The sequence below is a fragment of the Ursus arctos genome, unplaced genomic scaffold (assembly GCF_023065955.2).
Source record: "Ursus arctos isolate Adak ecotype North America unplaced genomic scaffold, UrsArc2.0 scaffold_15, whole genome shotgun sequence".
NCBI lineage: Eukaryota > Metazoa > Chordata > Mammalia > Carnivora > Ursidae > Ursus > Ursus arctos.
This window is the reverse complement of record NW_026622819.1, coordinates 5,598,209-5,625,413: the sequence shown is the minus strand read 5'-3', so window position 1 is coordinate 5,625,413 and position 27,205 is coordinate 5,598,209. Positions and strand designations below refer to the sequence as shown.

Genomic DNA, 27,205 nt, shown 5'->3' with positions numbered 1-27,205 from the left:
GATTATAAACTCCATTCTGAGGCCATAAAGTCTAAAAAGTAAATGATGTGAATCTCTGGGAAATGTTTTATTCTTGCTATCATCCCCAGCAGAGAACACAAACCTTTGGACAAAAATACATAGAAGGAAGACTCCATTTGGCCAGAGCAGGGCTTAAAATATTCAAGAGACCATCTTTAAGCAGAACTGGACCCCTCCTCCCCTTTCCCCCCCTTCCCCACCACCACCTACCCCACTCCTCACCCAGCACCTTAACAACCCTTCCCAGCGTGACTGGTACCCAGCCTGCCCCTCTGTGTCCACCACCCTGGGTGCTGGGCTGGGGGTTAGAAACAGAGAGATACATAAAGCCCCAGCCGGAAAGAGCTGGTGACACAGTGGACAAGACATACAGGACGCCATCAGAACCTATAATATGTGAAAATATTTAAGTCCATGCTACAAATAAGAAAATTATATTCAAAAGATATATATATATATATGTATATATATAGAGAGAGAGAGAGCATTGCAAATATAGAATGAAAGGAAAAAATCTCTCAGTGATGATGGAAAAATATAGTATTCACCTGTTCTCCCCAAGTATTTGTTTACCCTGAATCTAAAAGTTTACTGTAAAGTCTCCTCCATGCAAACCTCTTATTTGACTTGAGGGTACATCCCTCGCTCCTCTCCCTGAGTTGGGTGAGGATGGGATTAGAGGCTGCTGAGAAAAGGAAATCTGAAATAGTGAATGCTGGGGAAGCTAAGTGCGATGTTGCTTAGCAACTCTTAATAGGAAATAATTTAAACTCTGGATTTATTTTTTCCTGAGAACTTGCTGCTCCAGCCGGGAGTCTAGAATTCACTCCCCTTCGTGCTGGCAGCTCCCCTGCGTGTACGCCTGGGTGCACACGGCCCCCACCTGACAGTGACAGGTTGTATTATTCACCGGTTCCCACGTTTCTTTGGATCTAACAACCGCGTCCCACTCGATTACAAGCACAAAGTAGCTGGAGTTCCACTGCGAACACAACCTTTCATGAAGTCATTCACAAACACTGAATGCGGTAAGCTCTCACAGAGCCAACATCAAAAGTGTCTCCATTTAAACCAAGTCAATAACAGATGTTTTGGAAGTCCACAGAACATTTTTCCTCCCTTGTAAAACTCCAGCTCTTTCACGAAAACACTACAAATTCCAGATTGCAGCCGTGACTCCTTTCAACTTCACGTTGACTTCTCCAGGTGGTGCTTCCAGATGGCCGAGCTGCACACGCAGCACCAGCATCCTCGTGACAGTTGCCCCACCCCCACCCACCCCGCCGGGGCACGAGAGCCATCGTACGCAGACTTCAAGTAAGGTCGCAAACAGAACCCAGCGCCAGTGCAGCTCAGGGAGAAGCTGTACCAGGCTGGACTCTGAGCCCTGAGCTGGCATCCTGGCAAATGCCCTCCCAGGGCCCTTGGAGTCCAACGGGTTTTTCCTACAGGGAAGAAAGGGCATCTCGGCAGGTATGAAGAAGCTGAGAATGGACCAGAGGAGAAAACCAGCAGAAAGAAGTGAAATGACAAGGAATCTATAAGGAAACGATGTTAAGCTCAGCATATAAGCAGTCAGTAATTCCCAAACAATAATACTGACACATATATGTACATGAACATTCATTTCTTGAGTCAAGTATGTCCCTTTTCTCTTGTTGATTCATGTGAGGCATAAAACATATACTCCCTTCAACTGGGAATATCTGCTGACAATTTGGAAACAATGATATGATCAGTTTTATGGCATCTCTAAGTACCAGCTCCCTCTCCGTGAAGTTTTTCCAAAAAATATCTAACCCAAGAGGGGCTCAGACAGAACAATCTAGAATGCCCAAATATGTCCCTTCCTCATCATGATCATCTGTCATTTGTCAAGGCCGACAGGAAACACCCCACCCTCTCAATGACAGGGAGCACACAGCGATGATGCATGGTGATCACAGTGCCATAATGCTACGTTCCGATTCTGTCTTCCTAGCCGTGTGACTTTGGGAAGGTTGCTTAACCTCTCTGGGTTTTCATTTTCTCACCAGCAAATTGCAAGTAATAATGGTACTTACTTCCGAGGGTGGTAGGCATCAATTAAGCTATGGATGTAAAGTCACTGAATACTGCCTGGCATGGGGAAGAAGTGTTTTCTATCACTACGAAGGTGGAGAAGGCAAGCAGACAGGCAGGGTACGTGTATGAGCACTCAGTGTGTCTACAAGTCTCTGCAGTGCGATGCCCACGTATGTGACCCTGGTGCGCGCTGGGAACGGAGCACTGAGCACCCACGTTCCCAAGACCACTCAGTCTGCAAAATGTATACTGATGTGGGCATGGGGTGGGGCGATATTCCAGAAGTACAGAAGCGAGAAGGGCAGTGCCTGCTTCATTCCAGACAAGAGTTTAATTAAGATGCCCATCTTCAGGACCAGGGCCTGAGCTCCTCTAAAGAAAAGCACAGGAGGAGAAAGACTGGAGGCGGCCGAGAGATTGTTCTGGAAACCACACAGAACAGCCTATTCGGGCAAGGTCGGGGCTCTGGCTGGGGAAGCCCAGGGAGGGTCACAGTAAGTTCGCAGTGCACGGCACAGCCAGTATGATGGTCCCCTCACTCCAGCTGGGAACTAACAGTAGGGAGAATACAGAAACGCCACCTCCGCATGAAACTGCCAGAAATGTGCAGGATCTCAAAATAACTACACTTCAGGCTGGGTCCAGCTGCGACGCGCTTCCTTAAAATTCACATTTTGTCAGTACATCTGTCATTAAAACAACAACAATATAATGTTTGAAAAACCCTCATCTTTTGCTGCTAACGGAGATAATTATTGGCATTACTTTTTAACTCTCCTCAGGTGTGTCCTTTGTCACAGTGCGTGTAAAATGCTCCCCCCACCCCCAAAGCCTCCCTGGTGCACAAAAGCTTAGAGATGGGAGCCTTGGGTCCTGAGCAGCGATCTCCCTGAGCTGGATTTCTCTTTCCATTCACATGCTACTCGGCTCTCCCGACGGGAAGGAAATTCTTCAGCCGCGTTCCAAAGGACTGCACCGAAGGAAAAGCACACCGATTACGTACCATCTCGCAGCCTATGAGAAGCCGTTCTTTCCTTTTTCCTGCTTTCAATTAATAATAAAAAAAAAAAAGATGTTTGCACACTGATGTCCTGCTTTTGTAAGAAAACACACGCTGAATGTCTGGTGCCCTTTTAGGTCATGCAACCAAGGAACTGTCTTCTTCCTGGAGCAAACTGCTAGCTTTCAAGTTGGCCGTAATTTAACAAATCTATACAGTAACTTCAGCATGGTCTCCCTGCCGAGGCTGAAATGGGGTTGTCAGGAATGGAAGCGTTCATTTAACTCTATTCAATGAGCTGTTAGGATGAGGGAAGCAGAAATCGGGAGACGAATGCAAATACAACTCAGCTGTCTTGTCCTCACTTGGCCAAGCCAGCGTCTGTCTGCCTAGGTGCCAGCCATGCGGAGGACTGCCCTCCTGCCACCTTCTCAACAGTATTCCCATCCCAGGGGGAGGGTCCTAAGTCAGTGGCTATCAGCGGAGATGAATGCATTCATTCTTTCCAGAAATTCATTAAATAAAACATCATCTAAAAGCTTGGGCTTCACCAAGTAAACCAAAGCATTACGAAAACATATCAGGCAAAACTTCCTCGATGTCAGTAAGGCAGGAGCCCAGAAGCAGCACGGGATTCAGACAGGGAGAGGTATACCTTGCCGCCCTAATGCACGGACATTCGTTTGTGATGCTGTTTGTTTACATGGCAAAGCAACTGTTGGATTATCTTCTCTTTGTGTTCGTGAGTGTGAATTTATTTCAACAGGATATTCACACACTGGACTGTATCTCGTTCCCAACAGACACTGGTTTCAAAAAGCGTCAAAGCCTCCAAGGCATACATCTAATTTCAAGGTGGATTTGCAGTTTAAGTGTCGGTCAACACCAAGAGCAGTTACGGAATTCTCAGAAGGGAGAGCAGACGTCCAAGCACCATGCACACAAGACGGGGCTGGCTTCTTGCAATCCGCGGAGGGAACACTGTGTCTTCCCGTGAAATCAGAGCTGTCGTGAGTTGACCTGTGTCCCTCAAAAAGGGTATTTTTGAGTCCTACCCCTCCCCCGTAACTGTGAATATGATCATATTTGGAATCAGGGTCTCTGCAGTTATCGTCAGTTGAGGATGAGATCATCACAAGAAGCCCTAAATCCAGTACAACGGGTGTCCGTACAAGAAGAGGGGGGACACACAGACAAGAATGAAGTGTGATTGGAACGGCACGTCTATAAGCCCAGGAACGCCAAGGACTGCCAGACACCACACGTAGCTCAAGGGGCAGGAAGACCCTCCCCTAGAACCTACAGAGGGAGATGGCTTTGCCCGTCCCTCGAAGTCAGACTTCTGGCCCCAGCGCTGGGAGACACTCTCCGGGAACCTCGCTAAGCCTCTTCCTCTAGGGCTGACCTCTCAGGAAGGCCCCGTGTCCCACGGTCTCTGGCACAGGGACCACTGCTCTGCTGTGAAACTGTGCGGGGAGTGTGCAGAAGAGGGAACGATACACCCCGTACTCGTGGCCACTGGTTTCTTAAAAAATAGATAAAAATGGTCCCACTTACTTCGCCTAACAGAACAAATGCCTTATATAAGCCTCTATGAACATTCAGTTCAACACTGCTCAATATTTTTAAACCACTCAGGAAAATAAGATGGAAAACAGCAACAGCACTGCCCTCTTTGCCTACCATTTTATCAATGGGAAAGTCAGCGCCCAGCGAAGGGCGTGCTAGCAAACCAGCCCCTGCCGCAGAGCCCCTGGAGCCACGGACTCTGCGAGGTACCGCCAACCTCACTCGGAGTCGTTGGAACCATCGAGAATGCACCACATTTAAATCCTTTTCATCCAGGAGGCAGCTGTGTGGAGCAAACGTCCACGGGCAGGGGGCCGGCAGCGCAGGGTAGAAGGGGACGTGGAGAGGGGCCGGATCCGGTGGAAGTCAAGGACCAAGGGCAGGGAGACTCATGCACTGTCGGGGCTGGAGGGCACACCGCCCCAGGCCTCCTCTTTTCCCCTCTCCTGGATTCTCCACGACTCCATCCACACCACACCGCTGACCCTGCTGGGAGCCTGCCGCCCTTCCACCTGCCCGGACTTCCTCAGGCCACACGCTGCAAAATCACTCCTTGTGCCTGATACGACTCCCCTTCCTCAGGTTGGCTAAAAGGTATCACTGAGGCACAATACTGGACCAGCAAGGGTTTCTCAGACCTGACACCCTGACACGTGGGGCTGGATATGTTTTCTGGTGCGTGCTGCCCTGCTCACTGCAGGACCTCGGCAACACCTCTGGCTTCTCCCGGCTGGATGACAGTAGGATACCCCCCGCGGGGTGGGGCGATCAGGCTTGTTTCTAGACAGGGACTACTGTCCCCTGGGGGTGCAGGGGCTCCCAGCAGATGGAGCGCCGTGTCACGGAAGGGAGGCAGCCTCTAGTGCCGGGTCTCCCCGTGCTGCAACATGCTCCTCCATCACCAGCCGCTTGGCTGTGAACAAGGTCCTTGTTTCTTGTAAAGCAGGAGTGTGACAGTGTCCACCTCAGGGAGCAACGTGGTGATAAGTGAGGTCACGCAGAAGGGCATGCAGGGCAGGGCCTGGCCCCGTCCTCACGCTGCGTGCGCTGGCCGCAGATACTCCGTGCTCAGCACTGGAGATGCTGAGGACGAGGCTCTCTATTCAGACCAGCTGTGTGGAGAAGCATCGGCCTCAGCCAGAGAGAGGCCGGCCCTTCGCCCTGGGCTCCAGTCATCTCTACACCCCCAGAAGGTGTCTGTGGCCCATGGGCTCTGGCCAGCAGGGAGTGTAAATGTGACTCAGGAAGGGGCCTCCTTGGGGCCACGCAGGATCAGTGTGTCTCTAGAAGTGCTGGAGACCACAGCTCTCAGACCGAGCGTCAGGGCTGGAGACCGATGGTCAGCCCTGCCAGCTACAGGTGACTGAGCCCCAGCAAAATCTCCGGACGCGGAGGCTCGGCCCGGCTCCCCCGGTAGGCAGATGCTTCGCGTCTCTGCATACTGCAGGCGACAGCAGTGCCATCCACGACTCCGCACGGAGAGGACACGGGAGCCACAGAGTTGGTCATTTTCCTGGACGCTTCCCTGGGCTGATGTGGGCCTGTACTGGCTCCTTGCAGGAAACCCAACCGTGACAGCCTGCAGGGAGTTCTGGGGGTCCTTCCGACGAGTTACCAAACCCCGGGGTGGTGGGTGTCGGTGGTGTGGTCCCGTGTGGACTGTGCCCCCCGTCTATGCGGGCTTACTCCCGCATCTCCTCACGCCAGGGCCCGCCAGTGGGACCCACTCCTTGGGCACACCCCCTCAAGCACCGTGAACCCTCCCGCAGAGCTTCTTAATGGCGAGCGCTCCCTGAGGGGCCGACATCGGTGGTGCTGGTGTTGAAAGGTGCGAGGCTTCGGTGAACAGGACAGAATCATTTCATTTTAAATCATTGCATTGAACGTTTGGGGCAGGATTTCAAACCCCAGAGGAGGAGTGCGCCCAAGTGGCCCTCTCCTGGCAAGGCGCGTGAGGAGAGGGAGACACCTGACCAAGCCCCCAGCTCAGGCACAGTGGCCAGAACAGAGCTGCGACCCCCGGGCCTGGCTGGGGCCTTTCCTGAGCACCGAGTGGACACAGCTGTGCTCCAAGAAACGTGCCCGGGCCGCGAGCTGGACTAGCCACCGCGCCTGCAACGCCAGCAGGGCCGAGGCTCCATACACACGCCTCTGCCAGGGCCCCAGCGGGGTGAGGAAGGCAGCGGAGCCCAGGGGATTACGTGTGGAGGGGGAGGCGAGAACGTCCCGACGCGGCAGGAGCTTGGAAACAAGAACGTCAAAGCACACAAAAATCACCAACCCTGAGACACTTAGCCGACAAACTCGACCCCTGGGAGCGATGGATCCTGAGGAAACGGAAGTGAGATGACTCTGAAAAAAGTATGTTTAAGATATTCCAAGAGATTTTTTAAAAGCAGGTGGACAGCAGCCGTAAAACCAAAGGGAATGTCAAAAAAGCAAAAGATAAAAACAGAACAAGTGGATAAAAAAAAAAATCTGGAGATGAACTATAGCCATGCGTTAATGGAAACACAGAGAACACAGAGCGAGCCTGCTCCTGACAGAGGGCTCTCGTAGGTGCGAAGACACGACAGAGCCAAGACAGGCACGTCTCCCCCGGGAGTTTATGTCCTCAGAGGGGGGGACCGTCAACCATCGCAGGTGCTACGGAAAACCTGCAGCAGAGTGAGGGGTGTCGCCAGACGGGGGGCACCTGGAGGTCGGGGAAGGCTGCTCAGACAAGGTCTACAAGCTGACGTGAGAGCTCCACAACACGTGGGAGAAGAACATTCCAGACAGGTGGGGGGTCCTTATCCTCATTAATTGGTTCTACTAAAATTGTAATAAAAAAAACAAAGCAGACATTACGGATGAAGTTACAGATGCTCCGGTTATGTTGGAACCGGGTTTGAAGCCAGCTGCGTCCTGTGATTCTGCATTACAAGTCCTGGCTGACACCATTAGAAAATACAATACATGCAAATAGAGTGAATTAAGGACTCGAAAGGGAGAAAAAAAATTTTCTTAAATTATCTTAAGATGATAATACTGTCTATATAGATAAACGGAGACTCTCAGATAGGCTAACAGAGCTAATAAGAATTCACCAAGATTGCTGAATACAGATTAACATAAAAAACAACAGTATTCCTGTGCATCAACATTAACCAAATACAAAAGGTAATTAGAAAAAAATAATCCATTTTACAAAACAATAAAAAAAAATGTTAGGTACCTAAGAACAAGTCTAAGTAAAATGACTACAGATTTTATGAAGGAAAAAAAAAGTCTTTGGACATAAAAGAAAACCGTAATTATTGGACAGACACACCACATCATTCCATGGAAAGGCTCAATACAATATGATAGCAAATCTCTGGATGTTTTTTATAGTATCCTTTTATTATTTCCTAGACGCTTCATATCATTCAAAGCAAAAACTAAGAAATTCCATATAATTTAAATCCAGATCTCAACCGGAGTTTTCAATGAACATGAAGAACTGATTCTGTAATTCATATGGAAAAGCAAGCTCAGAGAATTCCGAACAAAAGGAAAACAGAAGAACAAAGAGAGGATCCTTGCCCTTCCAGACAGTAAAGCTTCTTATAAAGCCATACTCTAAAGAAGGCGGCATTGGTGCAAGCACAGGCCACTGGGTGGGTGCCGCTCTTGGCCGGCGCCCCATTTCTGTTCCATGTGCGCCGGCTGAAGGCGGGAGGGCCGGCGTGTGGCCTGGAAGGCAGCGGGGTGAGGCTGGAGCATGGCATGTGGACAGAGAGGAGCTGGGGCCGGGAAGGAGCTGGGAGCCTGGGGTGCATACCCAGTGCTTCAAGGGGCTTGAAGGGGACAGTGATGGGGACACTGGCTGGGGAGCCTCCCTGACCAGGGCAGCCTCTTCAGGGAGCTGCAGGAGAGGACGGTGGCACCACCATCTCTTCTGTCCACGACAACAGTGTCCTTCAGAGCCAGAGAGTCCAAGCAGAGTTCACTTAGTCCAGCCTCTCCCTTTGCAAGACAAACTAAGGCCAAAACGGGATGATGCCTTAGCTGAGGTCACGAGACCACTTCCTAATAGAACCCCCTGGAAACCTCACCCAGGGCTCTCTGCAACTACGGCACACCAGCAATGCTCTCCCCCAAGCCCTGGCACTTGAGCCCTTCTGTCCACTGCCATCTTGAATCTCTCTTCTCCTCTGGCCTCTACAAAAATTCTCCCTCACTGGTCTTGGTTTCCTAATGCCTTCTCCTCTACCCACTTCTGGCTCCTGTTCCTCTCCTACCCACCCCTCACTCTGGAGTCCCCCCCAACTCTGTGACCACCCACTCCGTGCCCGATGCATTCTCTTCCTGGATGGCTTTGAACCCCGTGGCTTTGATCATGAGCTTGAAGCTAGCAACTTGTATATCATATCTGCAGCCAGCCCTGCACCCTAGACAACCCAGGGCTCACTCGGGCAGTCCAGGGCGTGCACCCACATGGAAGCCCACACAGGGGAGTCCCAAAGAGCTAACATCCTCCGGGTGCAGCGATTTCCCAACCAAGAACCTCCCAGGGTCAACATGAAGAACCATGGGTCCCCAACAGGTGCATGAAACCATCCTATTGATATGACGGAATCAGGCTGATACAAAATCACTGTCACAGAAGTCTGTGGGTAATAGGAAGATCTAATAATTGACAGAGTCCAAGGCAACAACCAGTGTTTCAGAGTTACAGGTAAGGCTCTGATCCCAGAGGGATCCTAGAATAATAGAGAACTCAGGGACCAGGAGAGCATGCAGCCAAAACGCAGTATGAGGAGTACATCCTGGCCTATCCATCTAAACCAAGGGACAAGGTGAGACCCAGGCCCGCGTCCTGGCTGCTGACAGGTCTGGTAAGTCCAAATGGGTGCTGAGTGACTTCACCCACAGGGCACCACTAACACGGCTGGTTCAAAAGACCTTCTTCTCAGCCACAGGGGTCCTGTTTAGAGTTTAGGACCAGGTTTGCAGAACCAAGTATGTCACCAATCAAGCACGTAAAGAAAACACAAAAAACATGTGAACACCTTACCTGGTCCCAGGGGGAGACGGTGCCTCCGAAGCACAGGAACAGGTAGCCCATGGCCACGAGGCAGATCCATATCACGACGGAGAAAAGGCGCAGGAGCTTCTTGAACACGGACTCGATGCAGACGAGGATGAAGATCGCGAAGAAGATCGCCAGGGCTGTCGGGACCGTTATTAAAAATGCCACGTGGTCTTCAACGTCCTAAGAGGAGGAAAAACATTGCAAAGGCACAATTTAGCAACATGGCGATATCCACGGTGAATGTCCTCAAATGTCACCAGCATTAATCCACGTCAAATAGATCAAGTTGTAAAAAATATTCCAGGAGTAGAAGAGTTTGAACGTCTGAAAATTTAAGTTTCGCATTAAATCTCTGTGTTGCTCTATAGAAATAACCCAGTATTGTATATTTAAGTTATGCAAAACAGCTACACCATCAAATTTAGATTTTCCCTGATAAATGAGAAATGGATTTTATTCAAAAGAGAATGTAAGAATATTTACTATCAGGATAAAAATAAGACAAGCAACTTCACTGCCTGAATCAGAGAATCAGAAATGCCCTTGCCTTGGAAAATTAAGGCTTCCAAATGGATTTGAAATGTTTTATTTAAAAATCTAAAATAGTCTCCCAAGTGACGAGCTTTTATTTTAATGCATGGCAATTAATGTTTTAATGGGATCTCAGGTTAAGAGAAAAGGGTCAGAAAGTACTAACTATAGAAGCGAGAGAGCAGGAAACAGTTGCGAGAACGTGCCATTTTGCTGGTTTACTTCCCCTCTTCTCTGGCGCTCTAGCAGCAAAAAGAAAATGAGCATCTAGTATTAGCCTCCCTGAGGCATTGTTTGAGGTCCACTTTTGCACACTAATGCTCCTTCTCCGTCCATCTCCTTCTAGCCACATACCCACAAAAGGAACACTACTCCCATTCCATACAATGTCCGCTCCGTGTGATAGATGTCGTGCTTCCTTTGCTCGTGGCAGCTTGGATATAGGCTTTAGCTTTGCCAGAGCACTGCCAGGATGTTGCCATAAGCAGCACTCCCTGTGGGCTGGAACCCCCTTAAGGTCTTTATCCCTCATCCAAACACAGGTAGCCAACGGTGCACCTTGATCAAAGAATCCACCTGGCCAGAACCCTAAGAATTTTCACGGAGGCTCCTGAACAGCAAAGATAGTAACATCTGGGACATGTAGAACGGTTCTTTCAAATACCACACCCTGGCGAGCCTTCACCTTTCCTCCTGGGTACGGGGTTCACTCCACCCCATCAGCAGCTCCAGCTTCACACCGGGGATGGCCCCACCCCGATACCAAACCACTAAGCACAGGGACACGGGGAAGCAGAGCAGATCCGCCAAATCGAGCACAGACTCCAGATTAACATCGGGGCAAAGGAAGGGCCCTAAGCCCTCCCTCGGCTCTCAACTGACTTCGTTTCCCTTTCTCCCCAACCATTACACGTGTTACCTGAGGCCTGGGGGAAAGACAACCACAAGAACAACCACAACACTTAAACAGATACATATTTCTGTGCTCAGCACCCAAACATACATTAATCTCTTTAATATGTACAACAACCTTGTGTGGGGCATGGTGTCTGCACTGTTCCACCGGTGAGAACCAGGTTTGCAGAACCCAAGAATGAAAATGAGTGGCCACGGATGGTGGAGCTGGAGAGGGAGGGGGCCAGGGGCCCGGCTGGGGTCCACGCTGGCCACCACTGCAGGGCTCTGGCCTCTGCTCACATGGCAGACCATGAGCAGGACCAAGGGGCCAAAAGAGTGCACGTCTTCAGAACTGGCGGAAGACAAGAGGATCAGCTGTGGTGTTCTTATCCCCACACTCCATCGCTGTTTTTGCCTATGATCAAGTGCCGGAGTTGAACGCATACGCTCAGACACCCTACGATGACGGCAAAGGGTCTCAGACGTACTGCAGGGGCGAGAGTTCCCACACTCCGGCCCCACAAATAAATGTGCTCGTGGACGTGACCACATGTTCTCTGGGGACATCCAACTTGAGATCCCGACGGCTCGCTGCACACAAGGAACTGTGAAAACTTCCTTAATTTTAAACTCCCCAAAAGAACTTAGCTGAACCGTTGCAGAAAGCTCGCCACTAAGAAACCAGGACGGCCGTTTTCCTACGAGGAAACCCAGGTAGGGAGACGCAATCTCTGACTTCACTGGCTCTGTCTCTCCTGAAAGACTGAAAATGATGTGAAAATATGCATGACGGTCAAGTGCAAATTAGTAGGTGCAGACAGAGAGAGCATCAGGAAGAGGGGGAAGGCTTCATTACCTGGCCTCTCCCGGCACTCCTCTGAGAAAGGACCCAACTGGAAACAAGACAAAGACACAGGTCTCATCATGCCAGGTACAGGACAGATAGTCAGACCTGATGTCATTGCTGGTCTTAAATACTGGAGTCTCTATCTCATTTTTTTTTTTTCATTTCAGCGTCTCCGTCACTGAGAAGTGCCTTGTCTGGGCTGAGGGTGACGTCCCCATTTGGCACAGCAAACACAGCGCCTGGGTCCCCTCATACTTTTAAGGGTCCACAAACGTGTTTTAACTTCTTTTAAAATCAAAACAAAACAAAAAATTCTTAGGGTCAAAGGTTACATACATGTTGATGCTAACACGGTTGTGAACTATAATTCTGAATCCATTTTGAGGGAGGCTCCTAAGTCATGTGCCCCGATCCTAGGGGACTGGTGGTGTATCCTAGGGGCAGATGCATGGCAGGCCAGGCTGGACCCCACACACCGGAGGACCTTCAGCTTCATCCAGCACCCCCAGCCTCGGGGGGCGAGCCGGGTTCCCAGCTGGCCAATGGCTTCCGCTGGCTGGCCAGCTGCTGCTCATGGGGCCGGTGGCCCTAACCTCCGCCCAACCTGAGCCCACGGAAGAATCCAGCTCTTCCCAAAAGGGGACAGCCAGCAATTGATTCTGCATTTGCCTTCTGAACTCAAACTCCAAACAAGTTTTAATATGGACTTCTCCACAAAATAGGATCTTTTATAGGGTGTCAAGGAAAAAACAGTAGAGCATTCATTAAAGAATGTATAAGCTTAGGAGCCACATCCCTTCCTAGTCCTGCTGCTGGCATCACGGGTCTCTCCCCCAGGAGAAGTAAATGAAATGCAGGAATGCCCTCAGGGCCTGAACCACAGGCTCTCTTCTCTCCCCTGGTCCGTTCCCAGGGGGCAGAATGATGAACAAAGCCCCAGAGGCACACCCACCCCTGGCTGTTTCCTTCCCTCGGAGCTACTTCAGTTTCAAAATCAGAGCATGAAACAAACAGCATAGCTTAAAATACAGTGAACTAAAACATTAAAAACACCATCAATCTCAATGAAATATGTTTATGCAGCCCAACCCCATTTCCCTTCGTGGAAACAAAAATTCACCATACGACCCAAACTAAGTGAAATGTACAAAAATGCCCTTTTTGCTACTCAAATGTACTCAAATGCCTTTTAAAAATGTTTTTAAAGGTACCTTACAATGCAAACGAAATGAAACATATGAAAATACCTTTTCAAAGGGAGATCTTGAGCGTGGTATCATCTGTGTAATGATAATGGGCCCCTCTTGCTCGTTCCCTTCGAATATTTTATCCTTTCGCTTCCAATGCATTTTCTAGTAATCTTGGATGGCTTCTAATTGCTAGGCCTATTAAATACCCATTCCTTTCATGTATTATGTGACAGCTCTTTTGTTTCTTAGAGGATTTTCCATAAAGCAACAGATTATCTATATTTTCATTCTTTTCCACGAGCGTTTTTCATTTTTTTGTGAAACGGTACTACTTTTCATTTACATGGTAAAGGACAGTCTCATGCAAAACACTGCTTTTCTATAAAAAGATACTTCGAGGTCCAAGAGACTGAAGGTAGGGTCCCATCCCCACTTACTCCTGTGCGACTCAGGGTGAGCACGAAGCTTCCCTAAGCCTGTTTCTTCATGTAAAAAGCAACACGGATACTGCAAGGTTGGGGGGCACCGAGGACATACAGGTGAACCATAAACAACAGAGATTATTATCACGAGGCCGTTGTGGCCTTTATCCTTCAAATCTCAATACTTTGTCACCAAATTGCTGACGGTTATTGGAATGATGCCCATTTTGCACTCTAAATAATGATTTATCACCACAAATTATTCTGAAGTGTTGTCACTGGGCAAAAGTAAATCAGCTTTTAGCTATGATATACATTTGACTATAGATATATATTTGCATTCATTCATATATAATATTCGCAAGTGTGTGTGATATAAAAGAAAATGTATTTTTCATTCTTTTCCACATATACAGTCATACTCATTTTATCATGAGGTATGAAAGGAATAAACAAAAATTCTGATTAAATAATTCTATAAAACTGCGGTGAAATAAATCAAAGATCTCAATAAATGGAGAGATACTCCATGCTCACAGATAGGAAGACAATATTGTCAAGATGTAAATTCTTTCCAAATTAATCTATAGAGTCAATGCAATCCCAATTAAAATCCCAACAAGTTATTTTGTAGATATCAACACATTGATTCTAAAGCTTACATGGGGAGACAAAGCACCCAGAAGAGCAAACGCAATGTTGAAGGGCAAGAAAAAATTTGGAGGACTGACCCTACTTGACTTCTAGCCTTGCTATAAAACTACAGTAATCAAGACAGGAATGGTATTGGCAGAAGAACAGACAAATCAGTAGGATGGAACAGAACCACGTAAATGTAGTCAAGTGATATATGACAAAAGGAACAAAGACAATTCAATGGAGAACAATAGTCTTTTCAGCAAAGCATCTTAGAACAACTAAATAGACATACATAATAAAAAAATTCTAGACACATACTTTATATCTTTCACGAAGATTAACCCAAAATGGATCACAGCACAGATCTAAATGTGAAATGCCAAAGTAATCCTGAAAACTTCTGAAAGCTTTCCTATACCCAGACCTTGGGCAATCTGTCATACTGAATGAATAATCAATAACATACAAATATTTTTAAAATAAACACAAAAATTATAAGTATGTGCACTTGTTAAGTGCACACAAAAACATGGCCTAAGGTCTTGACCATATTTACTTATTCTCAGCTCCTATTACACAGGCCAGCATTCTCACTCACATTTTAAGAATATGGATAAAGACATGAAATAAGTGTGTTTTGCATAAGAAATAGTTCCCATGGGGCAGCAAACGTTAAAGAACTCTCCTTTCTACAACTAGACTCCGAATACGAAGTATTCCTGAAGGACTGCTGGTCTCTACAAGCGGTAGACAAGGTCTCCAACTCACCTCCCTACCCACCCCCATAAAAAAAAAAAACAAAAAAACACAGAAACAGAAAATATGAGTGCTGAACCCTCAGCAGGGGTGGGTGTGCAGACAGGAAGTCTAGACCACAAAACCCAGGGGTAGCTGGAGGAGTAAGAACCAGCCTTGCCCTGTATACAGTAGGTGCCCTGGAGATGCCAAGGCGGAGAACCTCAGCGGTATGCAGATCCACAGGACAGCAAGTGGGGACAAAGGGAGCCAGAGTAAACCTCAACTGGGGCACATTCCAGCCAACTTGGAAAGAGGAGCTAACGACTCTTAAGTAAAAGCTTTCCCACTTAGCTCCGCAGTATTCCAATCAATTAAAATCAGTCAACATCTTAAAACCAAAATCGCCAAAAATGAGCAATCGCTAAGAACAAGGAAGGGTCCACGGAAATAACACATGGTTTAGATTCTCAAGGACTGCAGACACTGACAGTGACAGCCAGAGAATAGAGAATAGCTGTATTTGATACATTTAAAGGAATAAAGGATACACTTTCAAGGATGTTCATACAACAGAAATAAATCAGGTACAAACACAAAGAAAATGGAACCTGTAAAACTGATTGAAATAATCATGTAAATAAAAGCTCAACCATCGAAACAGAAAAAATAAATATGGAAACAAAAAGAGAAAAAAGAAATAGTTAAAAAGCAAATCAGTGAACTAGAAGATAAACCAAAGAGTTTATGTACAATTCAGCAAAAAAATATAAATATTCCTTTATAATATGTAAGAGATAAAAATTATTAAAAAGCCTAAGACACAGAGAATAGAATAAGATGAATAAGAAGGTATTAACATGTCTGACTGGGGTTCCCAAGTTACAAAATGAAGAGACTTGAGGACATAAAATATCTAAAGACAGATCAGTTGAAGACGTCCAGTATTCACGAAAAACCATGAATCTACAACTCCAGACAGTTAGGCAAAAAGAAATACAAGCATATGTACACGATGGTAAAAATGCAAAATATTAGAGATAAAGAAAAACTCCTAAGAGTGGACAAAGAGAAAGGAAGGACCACCCGCAAAGAACAACAGTTCGCATGAAAGCAGACATTTCGACAGTGCAAGACAGTGAAGACAGATTATTGAGGAAAAAATAACAGTCAATCTTATATCGCAAGAAAACGTGTTTTTTTTCATAATAAGAGCAAAAATGCAAACATTTACAAAAAAATTATATTTTAAACAGGAATTTACCATCAAGAAACCTGCTCTAAAAGAATTTCTAAGAAATTCTATAATCCTTAAAAGACCGTATGATACGAAAGAAAAAGGTGAACAAACATAATGGTAAACACATTGGTACAACCAAACACACACTATCCATCTGAAACAATAATAATGAGTGTCTAACTTCTAGGCTTAAAAAGACAGAAGTGAAATATGCATTAAGTAAAAAATAAAAACTTTAAGGGTAAAGATAAAATCGATAAAACGCTCAATTCCAAGGCAATGATAATAATTTTAAACATCTACGAACTCAATAAAATAGCCTCAAAATGTATAAAGCAAAACTTGTATAGACCTGGGGGCAGAAGTAAATTAATCTGCCAAGAGCAGATTTCATCATCTCCACCCAGCTATTGATAGGTCAAGCAAACAAAAGTAAAAACAAAACAAAATTTAAAAGATGCAAAATATTTGAGTATCATAATTAATAAGTTTGGCCTATTGGCAAATAAAGAATTCCACATCCAGCCTTAGAGAGAACAATAATCTTCTTGTGTGCATATGGAATATTTATAAAAACCATACACTAGGCAACTTGCAAAAAGTGTCAAAGAAAAGGTATCACAGAGACCCATGTTCTGTGATCACTATTTTAAATTAGAAGTTTATAACAAAAACATAAATTAAAAATAACCACATATTTGTAACACAAAAAGCACAACTCTAAACTGAAAAAGAAACTGAACAGAAGAGGTATCTGTGCCAGATTTGGGAGGTGGAAACAGAGCAGGTCCTCACCTAAAGTCTCTGAAGTCGGATAGGATTACGGGCAGTCACAGAGGTCCAGGCAAGGCTTCAGCATGTCCTCACTGCCCCCGCCTCATACTCTGTTCCTCTGCCCAGCTTCCAGCCACTGGTGAACAGTGGTCTGGCAGACACGTGGCTGGGGAAGCACAGGGGTATTAGCTCCACAGAAGTAACAGATTTCCAGAAACCTCTCCATTGAGTTCTTCCATCTTGGTCGCCTACGGGGTGACTAGCCAAGTATGGCTTCACAGACTCCCCTGAAAGCGCCCACTTCTCCACCCAAACCAGTGCTTTATGAAGAATTCTTCGTGATTCTGCAGATAATTACTTTCCTTTTGAGAAACAGTTGCTGGCTTATGACCAACCCCAAAAGGGACTGAACACTGACCATGGACCATCACCAAGTCTCCACGCAGTCCAATCTGCTCATGTTGATGGGACTGTTTCGTGGCCCACCAGGCATGAAGCTGGATGTTGCACAGTAGCGTCCCATCAGCAAATGGAGGTGGGCTGCACGAGCTAGGGCTCTGGAGGCACAAGTAAGCTGCGTGAGCAAATGTCACAGGTACTCACAGGCACTGGTCTGCCCACCCTGTCTCTCTCAATCTGCATCTGTGTCCTCATGCAGAGTTCCCTATGACCTGCTGCCTGAGGAAATAAAAATCCAGGTCTGAATGATGTCTGGTTCTGCAGAACATACTGGGGCCACCTAAAAGGAGACAACCAAAGCACTGTAACTCTGAGCCCCTCAAATGTGCCATCCTCTGGAGGACCAGCCCGCCATCTATGGCAGGTTGATGACAACTGACAGCAGGCACAGAGATTTGTTTTCACTTGAATTGAACCTACTTGGGATATGGGTTTGCTTTTCTGTCCGTAATGCTTCCACCCAAACCACCATATATGGACTTTCCCCACGTGCTTTCCACTCACAAGGTATTTCAGAGCGTGGCTTCTGACAGAAGCATTCATTTTACCACAAATGATGCATGACGATGAGCTTATGCTCTTGGAATTCACTGATCTAACCCTGTTCCTCATCACCCTAAAGCAGCTTCCTTCACGGAAGGAGAGAACGAGCTTCTAAGGACTCAGGGAGGGTACCAGCCTTTGGGCAACACCGGGTAGGCTGGGAGATACCCCCTCGGACAAAATAGATGCTTGGAAACAGCTACCAGCGCAACTGACTCTGCCACCGCCGGGATCCACGCAGGCCTGGGAATCCAGGGGTGGAAACAGGAGTGTTGCCCACTCCTGTAAATTCCCATTCCCATTCCTGTAAATGTAGGCTGTTCCAGTTTTGAGGGCTTAGTTGCCAAAGCCCCCTGAGCCTTCACCAGGGAACTCAATAACGTTTCCATTAAACTGGACACAGAGATTGCTATCTGGCCACTCTAGGCGACTAATGTCACGGAACCAGTGGGTAGAGAAGAGCTTTTAGTACAGTTGGAGTGACGGATGGACACTATCAAGAAAAATTGGGCGGCTCATACACGACGCAGGCAGGGAAGGGAAGAAGATGAAAGGATGAAGACTGTAGCTTGTCTCCTCTGCTCGCATATCCTGTGATAAAAGTTCACGGAAACATCTAACAACAAATACTGTCTATTTGCAAAGTACTAGGTGAAGCAACTGTTTATGTCACCCCACCTGCCAAGGAAATACTATCAGATAAGATGCTTGCACAGGGCAAAGGGAATACGGAACGGGCAGCAGGAGCACGTTAGAATACGAGCCATATCCCTGTGATCAGCTGTAGAACTGAGAATGGCAGGAGCTACAAATACTTCTTCCCTGGGTTGGTGAAGGTATTTGCACATGTGTGTATGTGCATATTAAGTAATTATTTTTCTTCTTTTCCCTCTGATATAACATGAGATATATCAATAGTGTATGAATGGCCTTTATACTCAAGTATGGAAGATAACGGGCTTTTAAAGGACATGTTCCTTAGACAGATGAGAAATGAACATCACTAAAGTGGATAAAAGGGCCCTTCATACCCTCTTTTAGGGAGATGGCTGACGTATCTTCAGTTGTACGAAGAAGAGTTGCATCATATTAGGTAGAAGCATGATTGTGCTACCTTATCTAGAAGTAAAACAGAGTTAACGGCAGTATACACGATACCCAGTAAACAAGCAGTAGACTACGCTGGATTGTTCTGTCGTCAAATTGATTAAAGCTACTTCCCAGCATCCCCTTTCCTGAATGCTCCCAGGTGAGAGCGGGCATCCGGAAGTGCTTGCCTAAGATTTGGGAGGCGGAAGAAAAGCAGCCCCTCGGAAGGGGAGCCTGCTAGTCATATATGGTTGGAGATCACGTGGAAGAGCCTGGTGGGCCCCCGCCTGCCCTGACCCTCCGAGGCTCTGCGTGCAGCCCAGACGCGGCCCTTCCCCAGGTTGTTGGCTCTACACTCCCAGCAGTAGTGCCCTGCAGAGGTAACCACTCTCAGGAACTCCCTGGAGAGACTCTCCAGCAGGTGCCGGCTGTTCTGGTCCTCAGCTCTCCCTGCACCCCCAACTGGCTAGCAACTTCTCTGTTGATTTCCAAATGCTCCCTTCGGGCGCCAAGCTTTCCATTAAAACAAGCAGGCTAAAAACGAATGAACTTTGTATCCCCCTTCAGAAATTACAAAAACAAAACAAACAAACAACAACAACAAAAGAAACCCAGAGAAAGTAGAAGGAAGGTGGGATGGGCAGAGACTTTCAGAAACATTCCCTATTTCTTCCTTCTGGGTTCCTTCTGGGAAGCACTTTCTGACCTCCCTGGAAGTTAGAAGTAACCACGCTTTGGCCAATGAAACAAGAGCGGAACTCCAGCTCTGTCTCCTGGCAGGGCCATGTAAATGCCTGTGTGAGGCCACACCACACGTCCCTTTCCACAGCGCAATGATTAGAAAAGCAGTTATCACGAGGAAGACACCTGTGGCCCCAGCTCTCAGGGTAACAGAGATGGGGAGAATCTCCTTCCTGGCTAGGATGTGTGCACAAGAAATAAACCTCTGGCGTGTTGGGCCAAATTTGGGGTTTGTAAACCCATTACAACGTGTAACATCTTCACTGATAACAAAAAAATTAGTACATGAAATAGGGTGCCGTTCTGACAAAACCTACGTGGACGGCACTGACCGCTGCCCGCCGGCGGGAGAGGCAAGGACACTGTCATCAGAGACTGAAAAATGGCAATCAAGTGAGCAAAGGCCCAACATTGGTTTCTCATTTATCTTGGGAGGCAAAAGACACCCTAATAGAATTCTAAGTCTAGAGCAGGGCTCAGTGAACCGTCTTCATAAAGAGCCAGATCATCGGTGTTTGGGGCTTTATATAAAGGCCACATGGTCTCAATCACCCCATTTAACTCTGCGGCTGTGCCTGAAACACAGCCATAGGTCATATGGGAATGATGGTCAGACTATATTGAATAAAACTTTATTTAAAAAAAAAAATACGCAGTGAGTCCGATCTGGTCCCTGGCCAGCATTCGTAGACCCCTACTCCAGAAGAGGTCATTGAACAAAATGTGACCAGTGTGGGTTCGCTGCTGTTGGCCACATGTGTTCACACAGCACAGGACGAACACGAGATCAGAAAACAACTGGATGGTTAGAAGGAGGAATGACAAGGAAGCAACACGGTCCAGAACAGTATGGATCTGTCAGATGGCAAGAGGGGAATGATTCAGCTTGTGTTCTAGGGAAAGAGGTGATTAAAACTCAGTGATGTGGGGACAACCACGCCCACCGCTGAAAAGTGGATGGATGGAGGGGTCTCAGAGTGAAGTCCAACGAAAAGTATGGTGCCAGGAAATCCCTTCAACTGGACAAAATGCCACATGGAAAAGAGCACCAGAAAGTGCGTTACTCAAACAGGCTCCAGGCAGGCGCCAGCTGAGAGAGGGCAAGAAGGGGGCTAGAGAGGAGAGAAACGGGGTGAGAAGGCAGAGAAATACAGCAAATCTAACGAGTATGTCTTGAAAAGAATGACGATGACCACTGACAGACACCTGGATGGAGATGCCTGCAATTAAACAGATAAGAAGTTGAATACGTTTTGAGAGATGTGTGTTTCCAAAAGAAACACCAGACAGCACTATGGCTGTTCCAGACTTCAAGGAAATTCTGGGTTCTCTGTCTCTGACAGACAATGGGCAGAAACAACTGCTCAGTCCCCAAGTGGGGAAGATCCCCCAACAATCAGCCCAGATGTGCTCAAGAGGGCGATCAATGAGGAGAGGTTCAGAGGTCACAGAAAACAGCAGACAAGGGGACGATTTCCAGGACAAGAGGCTGGGTCTAATGAAGAATCAGTTCTCAGCCCCGGGGCCAGGAACCCTGGAACTGCCAGCCCAGAGACTTAGTGTTGCTTGTGTTGTCCTTCTTCAGAGGATCAACAAGGATAAAGGACAGTTCATGGGAAAGCAATAATATTATAAATAAAAACCAAAGACAGAGTATATGTAAATGAGAACAGTATTTTCAATGCATACCGTTAAATTTGACAATTTGGATGCAAAGCAAAAATTCCTAGAAATACCTTATTGAAACTGACTCAAGAAATAGAATTAGAAATACTAAACAATCCTTTTACTATCGAAGAAACTGAAATGGAAGTTTTTAAATCTCCTTACAAAGAAAGCAACAAGTCCAGGTGGTTCTCCAGGCAAATTCTACCAACTCTTCCCGATGTACCGAAAACTCTTAAACTCTTATAGAAACCTGAAAAAGAAGACATGCTTCCTGATTTATTTTATAAGACTAGCAAAACTTTAAAAAGACAGTTTGATGAAGGAATATTCCAAACTCACTTCACCAAAAAATATATTTGCAAAACCCTTAATCAAAATGTTAGCACATCACATGCAACATTTTATAAGAGATGTCATGAAAATGCAGTTTGTCTCGGGAATATAAAAGTTGTTGAATATTAGAAAATCTATAATATTTATCCATTACATTGACAGATTAAAAAACAACTTAAAAAGCATATATGATCACTTCAGTTTAGTAAAATTGAGCACCCAATCACATTTAAACTTTTTGTGAAAAGTGTAACAAGGAAATCTCAAAGGGTATCTACAAAATCAGTATTATCTTAAATAAACCATGAAGGAACTCTCTTTAAAATTAGGAAAAAGGCAAGGATACCCACAATCACCAATTCTGTCAATAACATTAGAGTTCTTACCCAGCACAATAAGAAATAGAATCTCAAGGCCTTTGTACTAGGAAAGAGAAATAAAACTCACGTTACTTCAGTTGATATTATTATCTACGTAGGAAACCTGAATCTGCATTTCATTTATGAGTTATAAAAAGGATAACATAACAAGTTATAGAATAACATACATAAACCGTAGAACTTCACGAAAGCACACAGATGAATGGTGAGATTCTCCATTGTTCACGGACAGCAAAATTTAGTATCATAAAATATCAATTCTAATCAATGAATCAATAAATTCAATATGACACTAACAAATTCCCAGCTGAGTTTTTCATACGGAGGTTGACATAAGATGATTATAGAGAAGGGAAAAAGGTCAAGGGTAACCAAGAAACATGTAAAGGAGCTGAATGTTAGTTGCCCTGCTTAATCTAAATACTGATTATAAAGCTTTAGTAATTATAGTGTGTGTGTGTGTGTGTGTGTGTGTGTGTGTACACGCAGTACTGCAGGGATAAAAACAACAACAACAAAACTTAACCAATGGAACAGAACAGAGAACACAAAACAAATCACTCCTATATGGAATTTTGACATATGGCAGATGTGGGGAAAGAAATAGCTAAAAGTGGTTAATAAAAATGCATTCAGCTTAAGGAAAAATATATAAATGATCCCCATCACTACCTCACACCATATACATGCAATAGTCTATATCTATGTATTTATCTATATACTTAGATGATAAAATGAGCAAAAAGAAAAGCAACAGAATAATGACAAAAAGTGTAATAGGAAGCTCACTTCTGAGGGCAGGAAGGGAAACAGGATAGGAATGGCATACAGACTAACATGTTACTGGACATATTCTAGTCTGGACTGGGTTCATGGGTGTTTATTTTAATATAAATAAATAAGGAAGCCAGAGAGAGATTGATGCGAATTTTGCTTAAAAATCAAAGAATAATCAAATCACTCAAATGATAAATCCCATTCTGTGTACCGAAAGTCCAATTCTGAAGAACGTGGCTGTTATATGCTTGACTTAACTACAAGCTGATGACGGGAAAGGGTCAGACATCTGATCCACCATATGTTTGAAACTCTTAGCTCTTTCATTTGTAGTCACCTGATTCCTTTATTCTCTGAACGTTTAACATCATTATTGGTTCTAGTAGTGAAATAGTCTAAAATGCTATTTCCTTTATAATGTCCGCAGACCCCTAGGCGCTTGAAATCTTACTGACTTTGTCCTTTATTTTTTTATATAGCTTGAAAAAATAATAATACAGACATTTAAAACACACACAAACACACACACACAATAATTCGGTCTTGGGGGTGGGAAACGTAGAAATAAGAGCCTGAGCCTTTGAGCTCTGGCTTGTAGCTGTAATGTCCTAACATCATCACGTCTGAGGGGCAGTAAAGGGCATTAGAAGAATGGGTAGAGGCTCTCATTTCAAGACCTTGCAGTCAAGACCCCATCCCAAAAGTGCTGATCCACCATCCTCTCCACTAGGAACCTCCCACAAGTGGTGACCATAGAGACTTGATTTATTCATAGGATTCTCTCAGGCAATAACCATCTTGAGAAGTCTCAGGAATTTCAGTGTTCTAAAAAGAAGCTATTGTACTTTATGTCTGTATGTTTCAAATAAAATAAATTATTCATCCAATATATTTTAATTGTGTTAATAATTCACACTTCCCATTTCTAGCACCAAGTTTTTAAAAAGTGATTTGGTTCGAATCTAAGATACAAAGGGCCTTACGTATCCCCAGTAGCCTCGACCCAGGTCTGTATTCTTATTCTATCTTGGCACCATTGTTCTAGAAACCTGGGCAAAGTCGGAACACTAGCTGGCAGTTACTCACGATGGTTTCTCGGGTGATGGTTCCCATTACTGCTTCCGTCCCTCTCTCACCTGCGTATGGTTTCTGGGGTCAGAAGTATAAGCCCAGGTAAAAGGAAGGAACAAAAAAAAAAAAATATTGACAACATGGCCAGCAATGGCTAGACTCATGAAGTTTTCTTCAGAACTTCTCCTTTTTCCCTTCCTTGTGATTTCTGTATCGTAGCCTTACACAAAGAGGGCGGAGAAGCAACATCAGCCACACCTCAATTTGGTCAAAATACCAAACACCTGAGCGGACCCAACAATCCCTTTCTCTCCTACATGCACCTGGTGGTGCAAGCCAGAATTTCTAGGGTGTGTCCATTTCCTGGTTTAAAAACAAAAAATCACATCATAAATATCTTATTACTCTTGGTAATTTTATACACCATTATCAAAAGCTAACAAAATTGAGAAATACGAAGGGCGATATGTCAATGTGGCTTGAATTTCAGTGCTAGAAAATAAAAAACTTATGTCAAAATGTGACTTTTAATTAAATAATGCTTCTCCACCTATGTTTAGTAATTCAAAGTTTATGCACAACATTTATCAGATAAATAGAAACACATCCCCTGCTGTTTCCTACCCAGTTTTAAAAATCCTTGTACTCATATGGTTTTCAGCCAGAACTCCATCCACAGGAGACCTTGACAAGGAAAACCCTCTGCGGTACAAAGATACTGGTAACAGTGACCCACATTTGTTTTGGGTGCGATCTGCACCTGGCACTGTGCTCAATGTTCCTATGATCCAACCTTCTTAACGCCCCACGGAGCTCCCCGAGCCTGGTTGTGCTGCTTGCGCTAGTTCACAGATGAAGCATCTGAGCCTACAGCAGATCAAGTAATTTGTCAGGAACACATGCTAAGTGCTAAAGCAGACCCCGATCCAGGACTCTCAGCAAAGGTCTGCACTGGGAACCCACCAGTAGGCTACGCAATGGAAACACCAGCTGCGAAGGAAACCGGACGTACACCATAAATTATGCATTCGCTCACGAGGCACCCCCACTACGGCTAGTGCCCTGTTAAGGATGGGGAGCCCTCGCGTTCTGCCCGGAAAGAACCAACAATTAGTTGAGGAGACAAGGCAAGCTCACGAAACGATTCTGGATGTCAGACGACAGTAGAGCAGTGGTGAAATGATGTCATAGAGTTCAAGAGCTTTGCAGGCATCAGAAGCAGAAACCCGTATGGATGGCAACGTGCAGCAAAGGCCAGACTGTTTAAGATGGAGAAGCGGGATAAGCAGCTCCGAGAGGAAGAGGCTTCCAGGGGAGGGCAGCCACTCGGGGACACTGCGGAGCTGGAGAGGAGCTCTCAGCCCCTGGGGGCCAGGCTCACAGGTCAACCTAGGGAGGGAAACAGGTGTTCAAGGATGACATCAGTGCCTCAGAGATGAGCCACTTCAGGCTGGAGGGCCACCCAGGGGGACTGGCGTCCCAGGGCTGGCCCCAGGAGACAGTCGGTAAACAGCAGCGAAGGAGAATGAGTGAAATCCAATGAACGGTGCCGATGCCAATATCGAGTCCTACAAAGGACTAGCGGACGAGCAGATTATTCACAGACACCCAGTGTAGACTCTACCACTAGCCATTACTGATCAAACATATCAAAATGATTAATACCACCATCAAACACCTTTAACGGAGTAATATATCAGCTCTAACAGTATTATTACGTCTTAAATAGAATGATTTAAAAATAGCAGTAAGAATCCGGAAATTTCACACATCGATCAGTCGGAACGATTTTACATGCCACAGTATTTATGCCAGCAACTTCTCAGACAACAGAAGCAGGGCCGCAGACGGGTCCTCCACTTAATGGAAAGACGCTGGGAATGTTCGGCATAACGAAAATAAATGACACCCACCTCACTGAGCTCATCGTCAGGAAGCATCTCTACCAAGATTTGTTTTCACATTAAAAGAGAAAAGAAGTGGAGTGTAACTCCATTACCCAGAATGATGGTTGAGGACATTCACACCAGGATGAAATCTCAACAGGGAAGCTGCCATTGTGCCAGGACCGGAGCTGGGCGTTCTAGATCTGCAGCGGTCGCCAGCAAAGCTCCCAAGGAAAAACCAAGCGCCCTGCATCCGGCCCCAGCACTGCACCTGGAAGACCTTGAAGAAATGAGCTCACGTCTTTGGGTCTCAGTGTCCTCATCCAGAATGAGTGAGTGCCCTCCCAGCTCTAAAGCTATGTGACATGTTCCCTCCCAGCAACAATAAAAATGCAACAACAAAAGAGTGCTAGGGACAGCAGCTTCTGGGGGCACGTTCCGTGCCAGGCATAACTCTAAGTGCTTCACGTGGACTAATTTGGACCATCGCCTAAGAAGGCAGGCACCATTCTATTTTACAAACAAGGAAACTGAGGCACGGAGAGTTAAACAATTTGCCGAAGATCCCAGAGATGGAAAGGGACAAAGCCAAAGGGTCAATGGAGATAGATTCTCTTAACCATTACCCTCTCTGCCTTTTTTTAAGGGAGAAGACTAGGTACCATGCAGATATTTAATTGTGCATTTTAATACCTCAAGGATGCTTCCAAAGCCTTTCTTGTTAGTCCTCTAAATGGCAACCACCTTTCCTGCAGAAAATTATAGTTTTTTCCTTATCTTTTGTTTATACCACAGTTAAATTATAACTAAAATGACTTGTGAATTACCGGTTGCAATTACGAACACCTGCCACGTAAGATTTTCCTGCACGCACAGAAAGCTGCAGGAAGATACATCTTTAGCTACTCTAATTCCTGAGAACATGCACGATTGCCCATGCACCCCCAGATTAGGAGGCTAGAGGAAGTATGCACAGAATTTCCTGCTCCTTAGAGAAGATGCCACACATAGTTAGCTGCCTTCTCCAGCATTCCCCCGCCAAGAAAAGGGTGAAGGACTGAGTTTCTCCCTATTGACACCTTTCCACCCACGGGGGGCGCTGAAATATGGTGGGAATAAAAAGCCGATTTCCCTGTACAATGACTGGGTTTGTCTGTTCTGGAAGGATTAAAATCCTTTTTCCATGTATAACTAAAAGAAACACTGATATATCTGCCCCTAGAAAAAATACCCAATGCTGGAAAATGGATTTGGAATGATAAGTACTTAT

The 27,205-nt window shown here is 45.8% G+C and overlaps 1 protein-coding gene across 1 annotated transcript in view; it reads right to left on the bottom strand.

Annotated features, from left to right (window-relative positions):
- ADCY2 (adenylate cyclase 2) overlaps positions 1-27,205 on the bottom strand; it is a 388,284-nt gene that overhangs the window by 357,048 nt on the left and 4,031 nt on the right. Inside the window, exon 2 of the mRNA XM_026506673.3 lies at positions 9,696-9,893. Coding sequence (XP_026362458.2) covers positions 9,696-9,893 — 198 coding nt within the window. The remainder of the gene's footprint in view (positions 1-9,695; positions 9,894-27,205) is intronic.